The 19,412-nt window shown below is 35.1% G+C and overlaps 1 protein-coding gene across 5 annotated transcripts in view; it reads left to right on the plus strand.

Moving 5' to 3' along the window:
* Positions 1-12,185, plus strand: part of tnr (tenascin R (restrictin, janusin)) — a 169,360-nt gene extending 157,175 nt beyond the window's left edge. For all 5 annotated transcript variants that reach the window (XM_056390869.1, XM_056390874.1, XM_056390871.1 and 2 more), the window contains 3 exons: positions 5,693-5,854; positions 6,466-6,629; positions 8,360-12,185. In XM_056390869.1, the coding sequence (XP_056246844.1) occupies positions 5,693-5,854; positions 6,466-6,629; positions 8,360-8,479 (446 nt within the window). In that variant the 3' untranslated portion in view covers positions 8,480-12,185. The remainder of the gene's footprint in view (positions 1-5,692; positions 5,855-6,465; positions 6,630-8,359) is intronic.
* Positions 12,186-19,412: the final 7,227 nt, after the last annotated feature.

The following is a 19,412-nucleotide window of genomic DNA, read 5'->3' on the forward strand; positions in this document are numbered from 1 at the left end:
TGAACCAGGACCTTGAGAAGAATGTTTTTTGAACTTTTTGATCAGAGAAATTAAATAACACTGGGGGGGAAATTTTATGGCATTGCATTATCACCACATTATAACTGAGAGAAGGCTGTTACTTTGCAGCTGACACATATTGGACCATAACACAAGATAGCTGTGGCACGCTCTAGTCCATTAGTGACAAAGCACACAGTAATAGGTGAAAGCATAAAGAGATTTTTAGATCCAACCCATCATGAACTGGGGCTTACAACATAATGCAATCCAGTACAGTTGCCTGTAATTTTGTGTTGAGGCTGTGTCACATTTGTTGTTTCACAGGTTATTATGCCTCCACGCTGGCAACAGAGAGGGCCAGAGGCATTAAGTTTTCAGGTTGTCCGACCATCCCTCCGTCCGTCAGTCCGTCTGTCCATTACATTCTCGTGAATGCGATATTGCCTTGACGGAATTACATCAAATTTTATACAAACATTTACTCGGACTCATAAACTCATTAGATTTGGTGGTCAGAGATCAAAGGTCAAGGCCACTGTGACCTCACAAAACATGTTTTTTGCCATGACTTATGAATTCATATGCTAATTATGTCTAATAATAAATGTCTAGTAGGATAAAATAATGAAGTGATGACATTTTATATCCAGTCAAAGGTCAACTTCACTGCGACATCATAATCATCCGCAAAAACATTTCCGGCCAATATTTAACGGTGTAACTTCCTCAGACTTTACTGGTTAGGGGAGATACAGTATACAACTGCAAGGTGGTAATTGTGGTAAAGTTGTAGATTTTAAAGCTGTAGTTTGTGGTGTTGTTGAGTTGAATGATATTCAAAGGTCATTCAAAGGTAGGTCTTAGCATTTTATGACAACAGGAAAACAACAGAGGGATTGCTATCTACTGGTATAAATTATTATTCATCTATTTTTTTATTTCAACAGAGAAAACTGGAGAAAATTACTCAGTGAAGCACAAGACTGTTGATAGTAATATTCGCATACACCATACAGGAGAGACATTCATTTTCTCTGCTGACTGTATTATGTATAGTGAGTTATGTATAAAGTGCCACAAATGTTTAAGCTGTTTTCCGACAGAGACCTGAAGGCGCTGCATGAAAATATCCTAGCACAGATTAGCCACAACTGGGAGATTTTTAATGGATGTGTGTGTACAATATAATCTAAAGACACGCAAGCATATCTAGGTCAGTGAGTACAACATTTCATCTGACCTGTTTCTACTTCCACTGAATCAGTAGTAATCTGCCCTCCACCAATTCTGAGCATATACCAGTCCAGGGCACCTTCATCTCCAGGGTCTTGCTTTACTTTTTTTGGTGACCCCTAGGATACACTTCCCCCTCTCCCTCTTCATCTTTCTTTCCTGTTCTGTACTCTGTCCTCTCAGTGCATTAAAGCAGCTTAATGTAACCCCAGGGTGCAAAGCATCAAGATCCGCAGTTTGCTCCTGAGAAAGCTTCTCCCCGGGATGCCAGATTTAAGATAACACACCAGCAGGGAAAACCTTAGCTTCAGACTTAGCTGGCCTGTTAGTCTGTTGATCTAGTGGTTAATATGATTTTTTCAATTTCATCAAAGGTCAGCACCATCAGACTATGAGAAGCTGCCTGATAAGCCAGGTCAACAGCAATCAGTGACAGTCGACTGTAACTGTAACTCCTCTGGTGTGTTTTCTCTTCAAACAGAAAAAAAATTCAAGTGAACCAAAATGCATCACTTAAAGTCATATGGAGAGGTTCACTCTGCTCATGGGTTAGATGTGTCTGACGTGGGAGTGAGAAAACAAACACAGAATGATGATCCTGAAGATGTAATCTGCCCATATATCAAGAAGGCAATGTGCTTTTTGTTAGTTCAGGTCAGACTTCGCTTCACTTTCTAGCTAGCTGCTAGTAACTATTGTTTTCACTTGTCCACATCCCAGTATACAAAGTCCAACTGCCTACAGGAGCTATTTAACTCAAACTTGCAGAGTATTTCTCATAGTTTGGTTAGATCAAGGTCAGATCATGTTCCCACCACAAATGCACCATTTCATTCGTAATGGGATGGAGACCACCTCCTCCCAAAGGTCTTGGGGCGGTTGTTTTAGCGTTTGTTCAAGTTAAGTTTAAGATTGCTGTGCTCAGCTCTGACCAAATGAATCGTGCTCCGAAGGAAAACAAACCTGATTCAATCAGACTGAACAATGTACGTTTGAAATACGCCCTAAGAAAGAAAGTTACAATGCAGAGCGCTGCTAGTAATCCTGCTTGTCTTGTGTTGTGGCAATTCATCAAAAAAACATTTGTGTGTCATATTTCACCAAAGGTGAAGCATATGTAAAACACAGCATGCATTTATTTCCACTGATCAGTGTTTACATTGAAATTAAGTGATTTTGGTTCAAGGTTATTTGACATAAAAATTATGCATTTTCACAACATTGTGGACCATAATCATAAAAAATACAGGTTGTTTTTCACAGTACACTCTTGGCATTAACAATTTGTAAAGCAAAACAGATATACTCACTGATAAAGTAAGCGCTGTACCCTGGTCAACATCCTTCACATTTTCATGAGGCTTGAACCTACTGTAGGATGACTGTTATAGTCGAATACTCAGACCAATATGTTATCCTTTATTTCCAGAGTGGTAGAGGACTCTCAGCATAGTTAGTTTTTTTTCCTCTTCATTCGGCTTAGATGCGACGTAAAAACGCTTAGACACTAAGTCCAAGTCTCATAATGGTAGGGAAAACCCTGACTGTGTACCTTAACTGTTCACAGTATAAAATATATCATCCTTGTAGGAAGTAAATGGTATCATACGGATGGTCGCTACAATTTCAAACCATTTCACATTCACTCTTCTACAGATTAGGTCACTGTCGTGGCCCTGGAGAACCATTAGACCGAACATTTAGCTAATCGCCACCTCTACACACAGAACAGCAATATAGTTGACGGTATGGACCCATAAACATCAGTATTAAATCTGCCCATTCTGAAAAGAAGATACAATTAACTGGCCAGCAGTATAGAATATAGAAATTAAGCCTTAATTATTACCTGCTACAGTTTGAGAACGACTGTTTTTATTGCTGCTTGAGGGCAATCTATTCTCCATCCTCACTGACCTCAGCCAGTTTCATGCTGAACACAATGTCAGTTTGAAGATGAACAGAGAGAAACCAGGGTGGCTGTGATCATTATCCCATTCCCTTTCTTTTTTTTTAATCCCCCCCCTTGTTTCGGTGTAAGTGTGAGAGAAAGGCTGGTAATAAAATGTGACGAGATGGTAATATTGGTAGTATAATAGGACAAGAGTGCAATAGTGTGTCAAAATTAATTTTTAATCGCTGCAGTGTGGAATAGAGCAAGCTGATCCCATAAACCTGTTGGAGGAAAAAACAGTAAAACATTATTGGTGCTAGATTAATTGCTGATAATACAGTGCAATTTTACAACGGAAGTTATAGATGACCAAGTGTTAAACACAATTTTATTACAACAATTGCTTTTCCTCTGTCACCCTAAGTGCCTTTGGGTTGTAACATAGATTTTATCTGCTTTCCGTTGACATTTTACTGCAGACTTGGTTTCCCAGCTCTCCCGGATTTCTACTTTCTATTCCTTATCGGTGAAGGTGTGAGGATTCTTATTTTTTCTTCAGATTTTCCCCGGGTTCAGAAAAAGTGCATATGTGACGTTTTTCTTGGCGGTTAAGCAGAGAGGGGGGCTCTTTTCCAAATGGGTGCTTGTTGTAATCTGATAGTGAACGCAGTTCCAATCTCTCAGGTCGGTGTGGGGCCTTATCACCTGTCTGAGTTCAAACGAGCCTCGTATCTGCTGCCTTGGAGATAGAGAGCAAAGCCACATATCTCATAAAGTTGCAACATGTGGCATTTGCAGGGGTACTGGTGGTGACAGTGTCCACCTCTCTTGACAATGACAATCATCCAAATCCACACAACCAGCTGACAAAGATGTCTCACATAGTGTTTATCAGGATTTAAACCTTTAACCTACAAAACTGTAGGTGGGAACAAATTGTGTTACACATAAAAAAAATGAGAGTAAGTATGAATGGGCGACTCACTAAGTCACAAAAATCAACATTTTATTAACTTAGTGTCATGGTTTTATTTCTTTATTAACCTAATAATTGTTATGTCACTATTGTTATTTCTGTTTACACTTTATATACATTCATTGACTATCTGTTTGTCTTGGAAGACAGGCCTGCCTCTTTTGCTCTTCCTGAGGTTTCCATCTTTTTTTACTTTAAAGGTGACCCTATTCCCTCTAAGGATAGAGGGTACCATATGATGTACATATGCTGCAAACTGCAGTGAGGAAAATTTGTGATTTTGGGTTGTATAAAAAAAAAAAACCTCAGACTTTTCTGGGGTCAAAGGACTGTAGTGTATTTTTTGACACTATGTCGCTCGTGATGTAATGCTATATTGTATTACTTATTTTTTACATTCAGTGTTTCTCACCAAAACGCATTGTGTGTATCCTTGAGACCTGAAAAATGTATCGGGTACATTTGCCCAATTCCATGTTGTTCGTTGTTTGCTGTTTGTGTTGAGGGTCAGCCACATTAAGTGTCATTCCAAACCGGGATCGATGAAATGCTACAAACCTACAAATGTGAGTTCCGTGCTGTTTTCTCCAAATATAAGTAATCTAAGTACCCTCAGCTCCGACCAGGCATAGACTAGTTTCATGCACACACGACAAAATTATTGGTTATATTGTATTTTGGAACAAACGCGCCATTTAAAAAGGTATGTGTTTTTTTGGTTTTTTTTGGGGGGGGGTTCTATAATTTCAAGAACTATGAATATAGTCAGATTAAGACTGGCAAATTAAAAAATGTTCAACACAAAAGAAATACGGCCAAAGAAGAATGGGATTGAGTTTTTATTTATTCAATTAATCATTTGTCTTCCATAAGCGCTACGTCATTGCCCATAAAACAACATCTTTGTCAATTCTGTGTGTAAGATCTTAAAATATTTTAGGTTAACAACCTATTTCTTGTTTCTGTCGGAGAAAGGCGGGGGAGTCCCACAGCTTGCCGGTGTATTTATACCCTCTCTCTAATTAAAAGACCCTGCACAGCCACGAGTATGATTCCACACAGACTTACTTTTTTGGCACATTACTGCCACCTGTTGATCCGTGAATAATGTGAAAACATCGGTGAGAACATGGGTGTATTGCATCACCTGCATGTGATACAAACAAAATCACTTTTTAAATTTCAAATTCAAAATACTTGAATTGTAATGAACTGTTCAAATTCAAAATGTACAGTCTATAAGCTAACTAGACCATTTGAAGTAGTTTGCCTTGTGGCCCAGCAGAAAGCATTCTTAAAATTCACTACTATATGGACTGCTTTTGAATTAGTTCAAGCGAATGACGTGCTCATCATAACACTACTCCATTGTGCTGCTAGCAAAACTCCGCGGGATACCTTTACAAATTAAAATCCCATCTTTCTTTGGTTATTAAATGGGGTGACAGGTGGTCTAATTTGGAAGATAAAAGTTGTGTTTACCCAGCAGGTATAATTGTGTCACAATTTGGTTTGTCTCTCTGGAGTCTCCATACAATGCAGCATCCACAATACCATACAAAGTAATGTGTTTTGTCTCTCTGCAGGTCTAGACAACGTTCAGAAGATTGCTGCTCAGGGCCGCTATGAGCTGAGGATTGACATGAGGGATGGACAGGAGTCTGTCTATGCCAATTATGACAAATTCTCTATTGGCGACGCGAGAAATCTCTACAAGCTCAGGATAGGAGAGTACAATGGCACCGCTGGTACGTGATAGGAATATTTTCAGTGCATAGATTAGTTAACATCACTATTTTGCATTTCATATGGCTCTGTGGGTGAAAGCCTTGTGATCAGCCCACTTACTTTATAGAATAGCCAGTGAGGACATTAACATTAAAAGCTTTTGCTATGTGTTAATTTTTTTTATGTTAGAATACAACACTGTATGTTGTCCCACCCTTTAAGTGAAAATGCTCTCCCCATACCTCCTCTGCCATCTGCCACTTTTTTCTTCTGCCTCCTTTCCCCTCCATCTTTTCTTCTCTCTGATGTCTGAAACCCGCCTCAGCACTCCTCCGCATTTTCACTCATAGTCGCTCTCCACGCATCTCTGTCTGTCAACATGACCATATGCCAAAATTACCTGTCATCCCCTTCATGTTTATAATTCTCTCTTCTCTCTGCCTAAATAAATTCAGAGACCCTGCAGCAGGACTTCCTTCCTCTCCCTCCCTCTTATGTCTCTCCATCTCCCTCCTGCCTTCCTGATCATTTTTGTCCCCTCATCACCCCCTTATACACTGCAACCATACGCCAATGTTGCCTGGCATAATGTTAATGTTTAAAGCTCTCTCTCTCTCTCCTCCGATCCCAGGTGACTCTCTGAGCTACCACCAGGGCCGACCCTTCTCTACAAAAGACAGAGACAATGACATTGCTGTCACTAACTGTGCCTTGTCCTACAAAGGAGCCTGGTGGTACAAGAACTGCCACCGGGCCAACCTCAACGGCAAATACGGCGAATCCAGACACAGTCAGGTCAGTCATCAAGTAAATACGCTGATCAAAGAGTGAATGTGACTAAATAAAGTCGACAAATAATCTGCCTAGCATTAGGCCAAGCATCTCTTGTGGTTTAAGTTGCAAGGGTTTACCCAAATTACAAAACAACAAACTTACTTCTTGTGGTACTGTATCTAGGATAGATATACAGCTCCAGGTATCCCAATAGCTCTACTCTTTCTTTGTACAAAGAGATGTGTGTTAATATTTAATTCAAAATGTGTTTTGGAATATGTACGGTAGCTCCGAGAGCTCAGCGCACTGCAACTTCAGAAAGTACATGCCAAAACACAAGCGTGCTGCAAATTCAGAAAGTTGCAGTGTGTTGAGCTCTCAGGGCCACTGTAAATATGCAGCACTAACGCACAGTATCAACTAGGTCTGCAATTAATAAGCGTTTTCATTATCAGTTAATCCGGCAATTATTTTCTCAATTAAACAATTAGTCCATAAAATTTTAGAAAATAGTGCAAAAATGGCCTTTGGCTACAATTTCTCCAAGCACATTGTGATGTCTTTAATGCATTTGTTTTGTCCAACCAACAGTCCAACATCTAAACATATTTACTGTCATTTACGACATTACTGTCATGTATGACAGAGGTTCTTTCTGAAATAACATCATTCTGTTAAAATCTAGTTTTTAAACCATTGTTATTTTCTTTTTGTGCTTAAAGGTTGCCTTTTCCTAAATTAATTTGTGTTTAATCAAACTGCCACAGAGGAATTTTGAGGATAGCTCTTTTAAGCAGCGCAAATGAAACTCCATATCGCTCCACTATGTTGTGTTGAGGCCAATTCTACTTTTATTTTGTTTATTTTTTTGACATTTGGGTGAACCAACCCTTTGATTCAATGCCGTCATTTGAAAAGGATGGCATTTTGCCAACGATTACCACACTGTGATTAAAGGTTAAAAACTGTCGTCTTGAAACATGCTGCAGACATCCATTTTCATACTTATTACACTGATTGGTCTGATGGAGGAGCTGTGCTGAAAGGTCAAAATTTCAAGGACCATAACTGCTACACTACTTTGAATAATGATGCATCTTAACATTGATTGGTCAAAAGTGTCTGTATCATCTGTTTATTTCAGGAGGACTTTAATTCATCCAAACACTCATACCAGTGAGGTCATATTCAAATTACAAAAACAGTTTGAAGGAAAAGGGCAGATTTTATTCATAACATGAAACAAGCCTTATTCTCACACCGAAATGGACATCTTTTTGTTCAGTACAGGTGAGGTGGGAGTGAGTGTTGAGGGCTTTTCCAGAATGTGTGATGCAGCTCTCTCTCAGCTTAATGCTGAAATGGCTCATAAAAGACAGTGAGGTGTTGTGTGAAGCTGTGATTAGGCTGAACTACAAAGGCTTTGCAGCATCACTGCTTCTCTCGCTGTGCTCTGTACCTTTCGCTTCGTCTTTGAAATGGCACCAGGTGGGAGCAGAGATGGACAGGCATAAACACACGCAGAGAGAAATTGCCTCTCGTTGTAAAGCTGAAAATGGGAGGGTGACGGGGATTAGACGGACAAGAGTGAGACTATAATTGCACTAAGTTCATAATTGTGGTGGTGTTAAGTCAGTCAGTCTTCAGACTCTATTATTTTATATTTTCTATCATTTTCACAAATGCTTTGCCATATCTTAAAAGCCCTGTTGATTTGAGCAGCTTCTGAAATTGTACTTTCGCTCTTACAGGGTATTAACTGGTACCACTGGAAAGGCCACGAGTTCTCTATTCCCTTTGTGGAGATGAAGATGAGGCCGTTCAACTTCCGTAGCATCAGCAGCAAGAGGAGGCGGTCTGCCCCTGTATAAACAAACCGCTTCCACCCACCCCAGAGTCATGGATAAATGGAGTTCAGACAATGTTTAGTAATGAGTTTCTGCTATCTGTTTGCTTCACTGACAGTGCAGGGGTGTTGTAATGTAACAGTGCCAAGGCTCTCTAGTCAGTGAGGCTACAAAGAAGAAAGTGGTTAAAACAAAAACTACTAATATTTTATTAATATTCATTTGTAAAATAATACAACACATTATTAATATACTACCAAGAACCAGAAGTTGTTATAACCACGGATGTGGTCATATAAGTACAATAGCAGCGAAGGTGAAACAAGGTCTGAACTCTGTTTATCTTTAGTCCTGCCCAGCATTAGCTATCTTTCCCTGCTGTACTTCTACCCAAACGATAGGAGACACTGTATGTAATTTATTAAATACTTTGAATGACAATGGTTTTATTTGCTGTAAAAATGGAAAGGCAAACCAAGAAGCTTTTTTTTCTTTAAGTCTGTGATTTGCCTTTCCCTGGGGTGCGAGGAAATGTGCTCAGAAATGTCCTCAAGAGTGATAGAGCTAGCGTTATTTTAACCTTTACGAAATAACAACACTTTTAACGAAAAATATACTGTATATGCCCTTAAAACTCTTAACTGTAAGATATATATATTTTTATAACTGATATTGTGACAAAAGTCCATCTATTTAATATGATTTGATGCCTTGGTTTTTTAGCCTATATTAAGTTCATGTAATCATAGAACATAATGACAAATACTGGACATAAGAGAAAAAAAAAATTAACATCAAAAAGCAAAACTGAACATTCACAATCATCACTCACAAAGCAGTGCACCAGCAACAGCTTCATTGCCATCTATTTTATTTATTTTATGTCTGTGTTTTACTGTCAATTATAGAATCCTTTGTGTTAATTATGAAAACAGAATTAAAACAAACATCACTATTTATTATTATTGGTAGCCACACTGAGACAGCATTTGCACTACGAGTGGGAACACAGCAAAGCTATTGTTCATTCAATTGAGTTAATTTCCTTAGTTAGTTCATGGGCATTTAATATTACTTTCAAGCTAATTGCAAACGCTTAACATCTATTTCACCCCTGTTGTAGATGCTGTGATTGCTTGCAGTGATGTTGCTGATAGATGTAACATTTAACCAAAGATCTGCATAATAAAGACTCTGATTTGTGGAAAGATGCCAGTCAATTCTGTCACCAAAGCCAGCGAAGCAGCTTTTTCCTGTGTTAATAGATTCTCACTTTTCAGGGACTTTTATGGTAATCATGTCCCCAGGCATTACTTTATGCAATGTGAACACTAAATTCTCTGCAAAATAAAGTCAGGGTGGGCATAGTGCAGATTTTAGCCCGGCCTCTCCCCCACTGCTAGCTGTAATGAACTCAACAAAGAAAGCAGAACAGTAGGTGGAGTGGAGCCAAGCCTTTCCTCTGTGCCCTTCTTCTACTTGCTTCGCTATTTAAGCTCCCCTGTGAAACAACAAAATCAGCAAACATGGCAGAGAATGTATTCTTTTTAGTAGGGCGGGCGTAATCTGCAGCATGCCCACCAAGCATTTTGTTTTATTCAGTGTTCACACTGTTGCACAAAGTGTACAGTGCCAGTTAGTTGACTGCAGTTTTCTGGAAACGGTTTTGTTTTCGTTTCCTGCCCACTTGTTGGAGGAAAATTTATCTCTGAGGAGTTTTAAGAAAAAAACATACACAACTGGCTAATTCTCCTCTCTGGCCTCATACTATCAATAAAAACTAAATTTATCGTCCAATACAACACTTGGAAATCAATATCACCATCGCTGCAAGCAACACTTGGTCTCATATATATTCAATATTCCAAATACTTTACCTCTTTGAACAGCTGGAAATTTCATTCTTCTATATTTTTTCAGTTTCTTCAATTCAATTTTCTAGTTGAAGTGAACCAGTAAATCTGGCTTGTATCATATGACTGTATATTTTTCATCTGCGTTTATCGTCCTTTTTAGAATTGAAAACAATAGCAACTCTCCCCTCTATAAACTACTACTAATATAATCATGTAGATATAGAGATGAAGATACTGCGTCTTTTGATGTGTTCCCCTTTTAACTGCAAACTAATTCATAAAGCCCACTGAAGCATTTCCGCTTTAACCACTGTATTTTTAGCCAGTGTTGTGTTAAAGGACGGATGGAACGTACTGCATGTTGACTAAATTGCAATCATGAGCCTGATAGTAAATGTCATAGGAATATGTTTTTAATCTGATTTGTAGTGACACGTTTCTTTGCTGAGCTGGGTAAAAGTTGCTTTTGAAATAGTTTAAGATGTAGATAACTTCAGGTCCTTAAGCTGTTGTGGAAACAGGGAAACAGTCCTCTAAGGCAAAATAAAACCAACATAACCTGAAATATAATTCATTACAAGCTGTTTCAACACGTGACTTTTCCCAGATCTGATTTATGTTTCAGTGTCAAAGTGACTGTTTGAGAGCCTCTCATGCAATCTTTCTCCCATAGAGATTTATAGTAGAGTAGGGAATTCTCTATGTACTTATTTCATTAACTACTTTAGATGAAGTTTGCCTCAGTGTATTTTTGTACAAGGAACAAAGGTCATGAAGCTTTGCAGAAAAGGAACAGAATGTTATTTGTATTGTGAGGGATTTCTCTCATGGGAAACTATAAGGTGCTCTTTAAACTTTCAAGAAGAAAGCTCATGTAATATTTATGTTTATTTTTCCAATTATTCTTCATCAGTTTAAGCTGTTTCAGTCAATGAGAAAATCACAAAAGGGAAATTGTTTGAGTCGAGTTGTCCTGTTGTAGAAAAGCCCGTCCTACCTTAAAAATCTATTTATATATGATTTTTTTTCTTTTTCCATTTGTTTAAAGAGTTCATCCATTTCTTGGAACAAATGTTACTTTACATCTATTAGTGTAATTAAAAAGTAACCTTACTTTTCATTGAGAGCTTTCAGAAGAACAAATAACTTGATATAGAGCAAATGCAACCATCTTGAGTGGAATTACATAGACAAAGGAGCCTGACTTATATTCTTGGTATTGTGAATAAGTTGACAGTATTTCCTGTAGCATCAAGTAAGTTCAATACAAGCCAACCGATCAAATACTTTCTCATCTTTTGGGAAAGGAGAGGGATATAAATTGGCTTTTTGTTTGTACGGTATGTTTTTCATTATGTAAAATTTCATCCATTCAATCAACTGTATGACATCAGGTTTGAAAAGAGCATCTCCACCATTATTTAAACCTAAAACTCAGTCTCAGTCACTGGAACACACTAGCACTGGCTGTTTATTTTCAATCACTCCGTGACTGATGTGACATTGTAAAAAAAAAAAAAAAAAATAGAGTTAATAATGACACCAATTCCTCTATGGTATCAAAATGAAAAATGCTTTATTTCAAGGGTTTACTTTTACAAGTTGATTAGCTGATATTACCACCATGTTTGGTGGTATTTGTTATCTAAGCCAGATACTGTCAATAATTTGAAATCTTGCCATGGAAATGTAAATGTTGACAAAATGTGATCTCGACTGTTTGAAAAGCTCATATATACTGAAACTACGGATTTATTGTTGGATAACCTTGGATATTACTGTCAAATTTAGCTCTAGTTTGACTTAAACATGTACTATATAGTTCCTTTTTTATTACATTTTCTACATATTAATAAAATATTCAAATAGTCTGATTTGGTGTCTTTTGTTTCTCTTTTTGATTAATGTGTGCTGATTACTTGCTGTTGTATGTAAAGTTTATGGTGAACTGTTTATGAGGCCTTTACAAACATGTACAATATTTTTGTATGCGCAGAACCTTGGTCCATTCGTACATTTTTGGAGTCAATTGTTCAAAGAGGTTGAGCTGTGGTTACTGTAACTGCTGCCTCTCTTTACCCCTATCAGGGTTTCAGGCCTCCATTAATTTTCGTGCTGCGTCCAACTCTCAACAAACTGTGATGGGTGCCTTCATGGAAAACACTATTTTCTAGCAAGCTGTCCTATGTAACTGCAATTGTGGCATTGTGCCGATGCGGTGGCGCAGTATCATAATCAGCACAGTTCACTGAGATAAGTGCTGCCAAAACTGCCTGCGAGGAAGAAAAGAACTGCAATTTTCCTCAAGGATTTTCTTCCAAAGAGCATCTGTGTTTTGCCAGCTGCAGGAATGTGTCAGGCAGCAGTGCTCTGATAGTTTGTGGTTGTTCAAACAGATGAATTTCATTTCATTTACATCCAAGCACATCCAGTTTCTTGAAAAGGGTTTCCTAAATTAATATTACATCACTGCAGTTCCTCAAATTGCCACTTGAGGCTGCCGTCAAAAGTGAGTTAATGCCCATAGACTCCCATGTTAAAATGCCCAACTTTACTGCAGAAATAAATGTTTACAGATACAAAAAAAAAGGATTTTGGCCTCTATAGCTTATATAGTTGGTGTTTTTCAGATAGTATTAGTTAAAGACTGTAACGATGTTGTCACAGTAAAATAAAAATTTCAATAACAGTTCTTTGTTGCATACTTTGGGGTAGTGTTTGTCTTTCCTCACTGTAAAATATTCATGAATTTGGAAGAATGACTGAAACATAAACAAAATAAAAAAAGCCAAATATCAGCTGGAATAATATTCAAATTTTAAAATATTAAATGTCACGAAATTGTGAAAAATGCACAAGATGACATCTCCTACATTATATTTTATAATTATACCTTTGGAAATTCCTCAGGATTCACTAGAAATCCTAAAACATGCTGCTTGTAAAAAGTGTTTGCTTGAGGCAGTTGAAAGCATCCTACACATGCACGTGTGCACATGATCCGGATGGTACCACCTCCACCTCATTTTGAGCTAGGAAAAACCCTGCCAATGAAATAATGAAGTACCAAAAGCCGAGTGACTATATGTCATAAACTTTTCAAAGTATCGTCACCTCTAATTGGGGTCATTAAAAACTGAAGTGAGGCGAGCAGCAGTTACAAGTGAACAGTGAAAGGTGCCGTCATAAAAGTCTGCCAGTGTGGTTTTGCTCCAGGACTTCTAATTTATGCTCATACAGACACAAAGCAGACCTGCATGGACATAAAAACACATCTGGAGACTTGTAGTACAACACTGGGTAAACATTCACTCTACATTAAAAATGTAATCAACTTCAAAGAGGTGATTGTATAGAATAATCTGTTGCCCAATTTTAAGTAGATGTGACTATCAGAATTTAAACAAGGTAGACTTTAATTCATGAAAAACATTAATTGACTCAAGACCATATAAATGAGTTTAGCACTTTCTGTCTTACCGAGAAAGATCAAAACCTCTCTCATGTCTGTTTGTTAAATATGGAGCTACTGCCGGGTTAGCTTAGCATAAAGACTGGACACACAGTGAAGCATTTAGGCTGGTTCTGTCCAAAGTAAACGGCATCTCCAAAGCTTATTAACACATTGGCTGTGTCTGAAATCACTCCCTATTTACTCTATTGTGCACCATTTTATTTGAGTGTCCAAATTCTATGGAAGTCAGTCTATGGATGAAAACGAGAGTCGGTGAATTTGAGGTTGCCAAAGTTAAAGCTAAAATGTTTATTTAATTATTGTTTACATATATTACATATATATATATATATTGCACTCATAAATGCAAGAGAACTTTTCAAACAGAAACCAACTGCTGGTGGAAGCTTTTTAAATTTTTTTCTCATTCTGATTCGTTTCTACACCATTTGTAGACATGTAGTCAAGTCAAAATTGTTTTATTAATAACCTGATCATATTGGGTGCTAACTTCAAAGAGCTACAAACCTTGACTAAACTGGTGCAACTTGGTTCTGTACATTTAATTTATGTTGTTAAACTATCTTGAATAATGAAATGATCAAACATTTTTGTTATCTCTTATTTTATTGTTTTTTTTGTATTACAATATTTCATTCATTTAAATGACTTTAATTGTTTGTTTTTTTATTTAAACTTGCTATTTTTTTTAGCTCTTTATATTAAGCACTTGCATTAGATGTATATTCTCAGCTCCTTAGCTTCAAAACTACAAATTCAGGCTAATTATCTGTTATTATTCTGTTAATTATCTGTATCATCTGATCTAATTAATCGAAGACTTGACTGGTGTGAATCTTCAAACACAGCTAGTTTGAGCACGTTTACTCACGCTGAAAAAATATGCAAATGTACAGATACACACACACGTTCAGGATAGCAGCTACAGATTTTATTGCAATAAGAGATACTCACAAAACTCTCACTTCAGCAGTTTTAAGATTCATTGGTTAATTACGGCATGTTCTAATTATCCATTAATTATCCATTCAAGTGACTGGTCAGCAGAAATAACTTGGTAAATAATGAGACTGCGTGAAGTTTGTGAATATATTAGAGTCAGGCAAATAAATGAGCCACACAGCACTAGTAGTGTAGTAAAGGTCAGAATGATAAGCTCTTGTTCAGCCATTATCAAAACAAAGCAAATCACACCTTGGTCATTATAGAAATTGATACTATAACAATGTTCTCTAACAGTGATGTTGTGGTTCAATTATTAAATAAAAATTAAATGAGATTAAGTTATTTTTAAATACTTCTAATGTAGATTTTGCTGAACAGAAAATAAATAACTTCAGCAGTGTGTGTTAGGACAACTGCTTTACCCTGTTTTCCACTTTTCTAGCATAATTTACTGAATATTCTGTTCACCACAAGTGCACACTGTGCCTAACTAACCAATTGATCAGGATGTCTTGTACAAGTTAAAAAACACACCATGATTTTACTGTTTGTCTGATTTAAAAGACTCCAAACTATGCTGTGTTGTTGACATCACTGCAACAGTCTGCTGGACTCATAATTAATGCTGTAAAGGCTGTGGCTGTACTTCTTATATGAGGAATATCTCTCACTATGTCTCACTTTTATTGCAACCAGCAGGTGGGGTAATCAGACACTTTCCCTATTCTTGTCACTTGTTGACAGAATTGTCCCTTACAATATTTAAGTGAACTTGTTGTCACTATGTTTGGAGTGAAATCATATTAGATCATTCCAATGACCCAACAAAAGGCTACATCTCCAAGACAACTGATTTAGGCATGCTAGCATATGATATCACTGAAAGAAAGACTTTTAATGCCTTATGTGTTTATTACGTATGTTGTTTTTTTGAATTTTTCTTTACCTTACTATACTATGTTGTTTTTTCTCACTTTTTTTCTCCATACTATACTATGTCTTTTTTATGACTTTTTAGGCCTTACTAAACTGTTTCTTTTTTCATTTTTTATGCCTTACTGAACTATGTTTTTTTATTCACTTTTTATGCCTAACTGTACTATGTCGTTTTTATGTCTTTTATGTCTTACTATACTATGTCGTTCTCATGTTTATATCTAACTATACAACATCGTTTTTTTCAGTTTTTAATGCCTTAGTAAACTATGTTATTTTTTTCACTTTTAATGCCTGACTGTACTATGTCGTTTTTATGCCTTACTGTACTATGTTTTTTATTCACTTTTTGTGCCTTACCAAACTATGTTGTTTTTTTTCAATTTTTATGCCTTACTACACTAGATCATTTTTTTTCACTTTTTATGACTTACTATACTATGACGTTTTATATGCCTTTCATGCCTTAGAAAACTATGGGGTTTTTTTCACTTTTTATGCCTTACTGTACTATGTCGTTCTAATGTTTATTTCTTACTATACTATATCTTTTTTTAGTTTTTATGCCTTACTATACTATGTTGTTTTTTTACACTTTTTATGCATAACTAGAATATGTCATTTTTTTTCACTTTTTATGCCTACCTATACTATGATGTTTTCTTTTAACATTTTATGCCTTATTATACTATGTCGTTTTTTTTTTTTTTTTGCGCCATACTATGCTATGTCATTTAAATGCCTTGATAAACTATCTTGTTTTTTTCACTTTTTATACCTTACTATAGTATGTCGTTTTTTTCACATTTTTTTTTACCATTCTATACTATGTCGTTTTTGTGACTTTTTATGCCTTTATGTACTATGACGTTTGTATGCCTTACTAAACTGTATTGTTTCTTTCTCTTTTTATGCCTTACCATATTATGTCTCATTTTTCACTTTTTTTGCCTGACTATAATATTGTGTTTTTTAAATTTTTATGCCTTACTATACTATGTCGTTTTTATGACTTTTTATGCCTTACTATGTCGTTTTTATGTCTTACTAAACTATCTTGTTTTTTTCATTTTTTTTTGTCTTACTATACTATGTCTCTTTTTCACTTTTTAATCCTTACAATACTATGTTCTTTTTTGCGCTTTTTATGCCTTACTATACAATGTCATTTTTATGCCTTACGTTATGTTGTTTTTTTCACTTTTTATGCCATACTATACTATGTTGTTTTAATGATTTTTTTATGCCTTTTATGCCTTACTGTACTATGTTTTTTATTCACTTTTTATGCCATACTATACTATGTTGTTTTTATGGCTTTTTATGCCTTAATGTAATATGTTGTTTTTATGATTTTTTTATGCTTTACTATACTATGTCGTTTTTATGACTTTTTATGCCTTAATGTAATATGTTGTTTTTATGGCTTTTTATGCCTTAATGTAATATGTTGTTTTTATGATATTTTTATGCCTTACTTTACTATGTCGTTTTTATGCCTTACCAAACTATATTGTTTTTTTCATTTTTTTTGCCTTGCATATTATGTCGTTTTTATGATTTTTGATGCCTTACTATACTATGTCGTTTTTATGCCTTACCAAGATATATTGTTTTTTTCATTTTTTTTGCCTTGCATATTATGTCATTTTTATGATTTTTGATGCCTTACTATACTATGTCGTTTTTATGCCTTATTAAATTATATTGTTTTTTTCACTTTTTTTGCCATATGTCGTATTTTTCACTTTTTATGTCTTACTAAACTTTGTCGTTTTTTTTCACTTTTTATGTCTTACTAAACTTTGTCGTTTTTTTCACATTTTATGCCTTACTTTACCAGGTCTTTTTTTTTCATTTTGTAATCCTTACTATACTATGTTATTTTTTCTCATATGTCTAACTATAGTATGTCGTTTTTATGCCTTTTATGTCTTACTATACTGTTGTTTTTTTCACTTTTTATGCCTTACTATATACCATGTCGTTTTTTCTGCCTTTTATGCCATACTATACTATGTCGTTTTTATGCCTTTTATGCTTTACTAAACTATGTTTTTTATTCACATATTTTGGCTTACTATACTGTCATTTTACTAAATATTCATGCGTTGTTATACTATGTAGTTGTTATGCCTTTTATGTCTTACTATACTATTTCTTTTTTTCTCTTTTTAACCCTTGTTATACTACGTTCTTTTTTACGCTTTTTATGCCTTACTATACTATGTCATTTTTTATGCCTTTCTACACTATGTTGTTTTTTTCACATTTAATGCCTTACTATAGTATGTTATTTTTATGATTTTTTTATGCCACATTATACTATGTCGTTTTTATGACTTTTTATACCTTACTGTACTATGTCGTTTTTATGCCTTTTATGCCTTACTATACTATGACATTTTTATGTCTTTTTTATGCCTTATTATACTATGTCATTTTTATGATTTTTTTATGCCTTACTATACTGTCATTTTAATAAATTTTCATGCCTTATTATACTATGTTGTTGTTATGCCTTTTATGTCTTGCTATACAATGTCTCTTTTTCACTTTTGAATCCTTACTTTACCGTCATTTTCATGCCTTACTAAATTGTATTGTTTTTTTCACTTTTTATGTCTTTTTTATGCCTTACTATAGTATGTCGTTTTTAAGACTTTTTATTCCTTAATGTACTATGTCGTTTTTATGATTTTTTTTATACCTTACTGTACTATGTTTTTTATTCACTTTTTATGCCTTTCCTTACTATGTCATTTTAATAAATTTTCATGCCTTACTATTCTATGACGTTTTCATGACTTCTTATGCCTTACTATGTCGTTTTTATGCCTTACTATGTCGTTTTTTTTTTTTAATTTTCATACCTTCCTATAGTATGTCGTTTTTATGACTTTTTAGGCCTTACTAAACTATGCCGTTTTTATGACTTTTTATGCCTTACAATACTTTTACCTTTTAATGCCTTACTATATTATATAATTTTTATGACTTTTTATGCCTTACTATACTATGTCGTTTTTATGCCTTATTATACTATGTTGTTTTTTTCACTTTTTATGCCTTACTGTACTATGTCGTTTTTATGCCTTTTATGTCTTGCTATACAATGTCTCTTTTTCACTTTTTAATCCTTACTATACTATGTTCTTTTTTGCGCTTTTTATGCCTTACTATACAATGTCATTTTTATGCCTTACGTTATGTTGTTTTTTTCACTTTTTATGCCATACTATACTATGTTGTTTTAATGGCTTTTAATGCCTTAATGTAATATGTTGTTTTTATGATTTTTTTATGCCATACTATACTATGTTGTTTTTATGGCTTTTTATGCCTTAATGTAATATGTTGTTTTTATGATTTTTTTATGCTTTACTATACTATGTCGTTTTTATGACTTTTTATGCCTTAATGTAATATGTTGTTTTTATGGCTTTTTATGCCTTAATGTAATATGTTGTTTTTATGATATTTTTATGCCTTACTTTACTATGTCGTTTTTATGCCTTACCAAACTATATTGTTTTTTTCATTTTTTTTGCCTTGCATATTATGTCGTTTTTATGATTTTTGATGCCTTACTATACTATGTCGTTTTTATGCCTTACCAAGATATATTGTTTTTTTCATTTTTTTTTGCCTTGCATATTATGTCATTTTTATGATTTTTGATGCCTTACTATACTATGTCTTTTTATGCCTTATTAAATTATATTGTTTTTTTCACTTTTTTTGC

This window comes from Seriola aureovittata, chromosome 12 (assembly GCF_021018895.1).
Source record: "Seriola aureovittata isolate HTS-2021-v1 ecotype China chromosome 12, ASM2101889v1, whole genome shotgun sequence".
NCBI classification, from domain to species: domain Eukaryota; kingdom Metazoa; phylum Chordata; class Actinopteri; order Carangiformes; family Carangidae; genus Seriola; species Seriola aureovittata.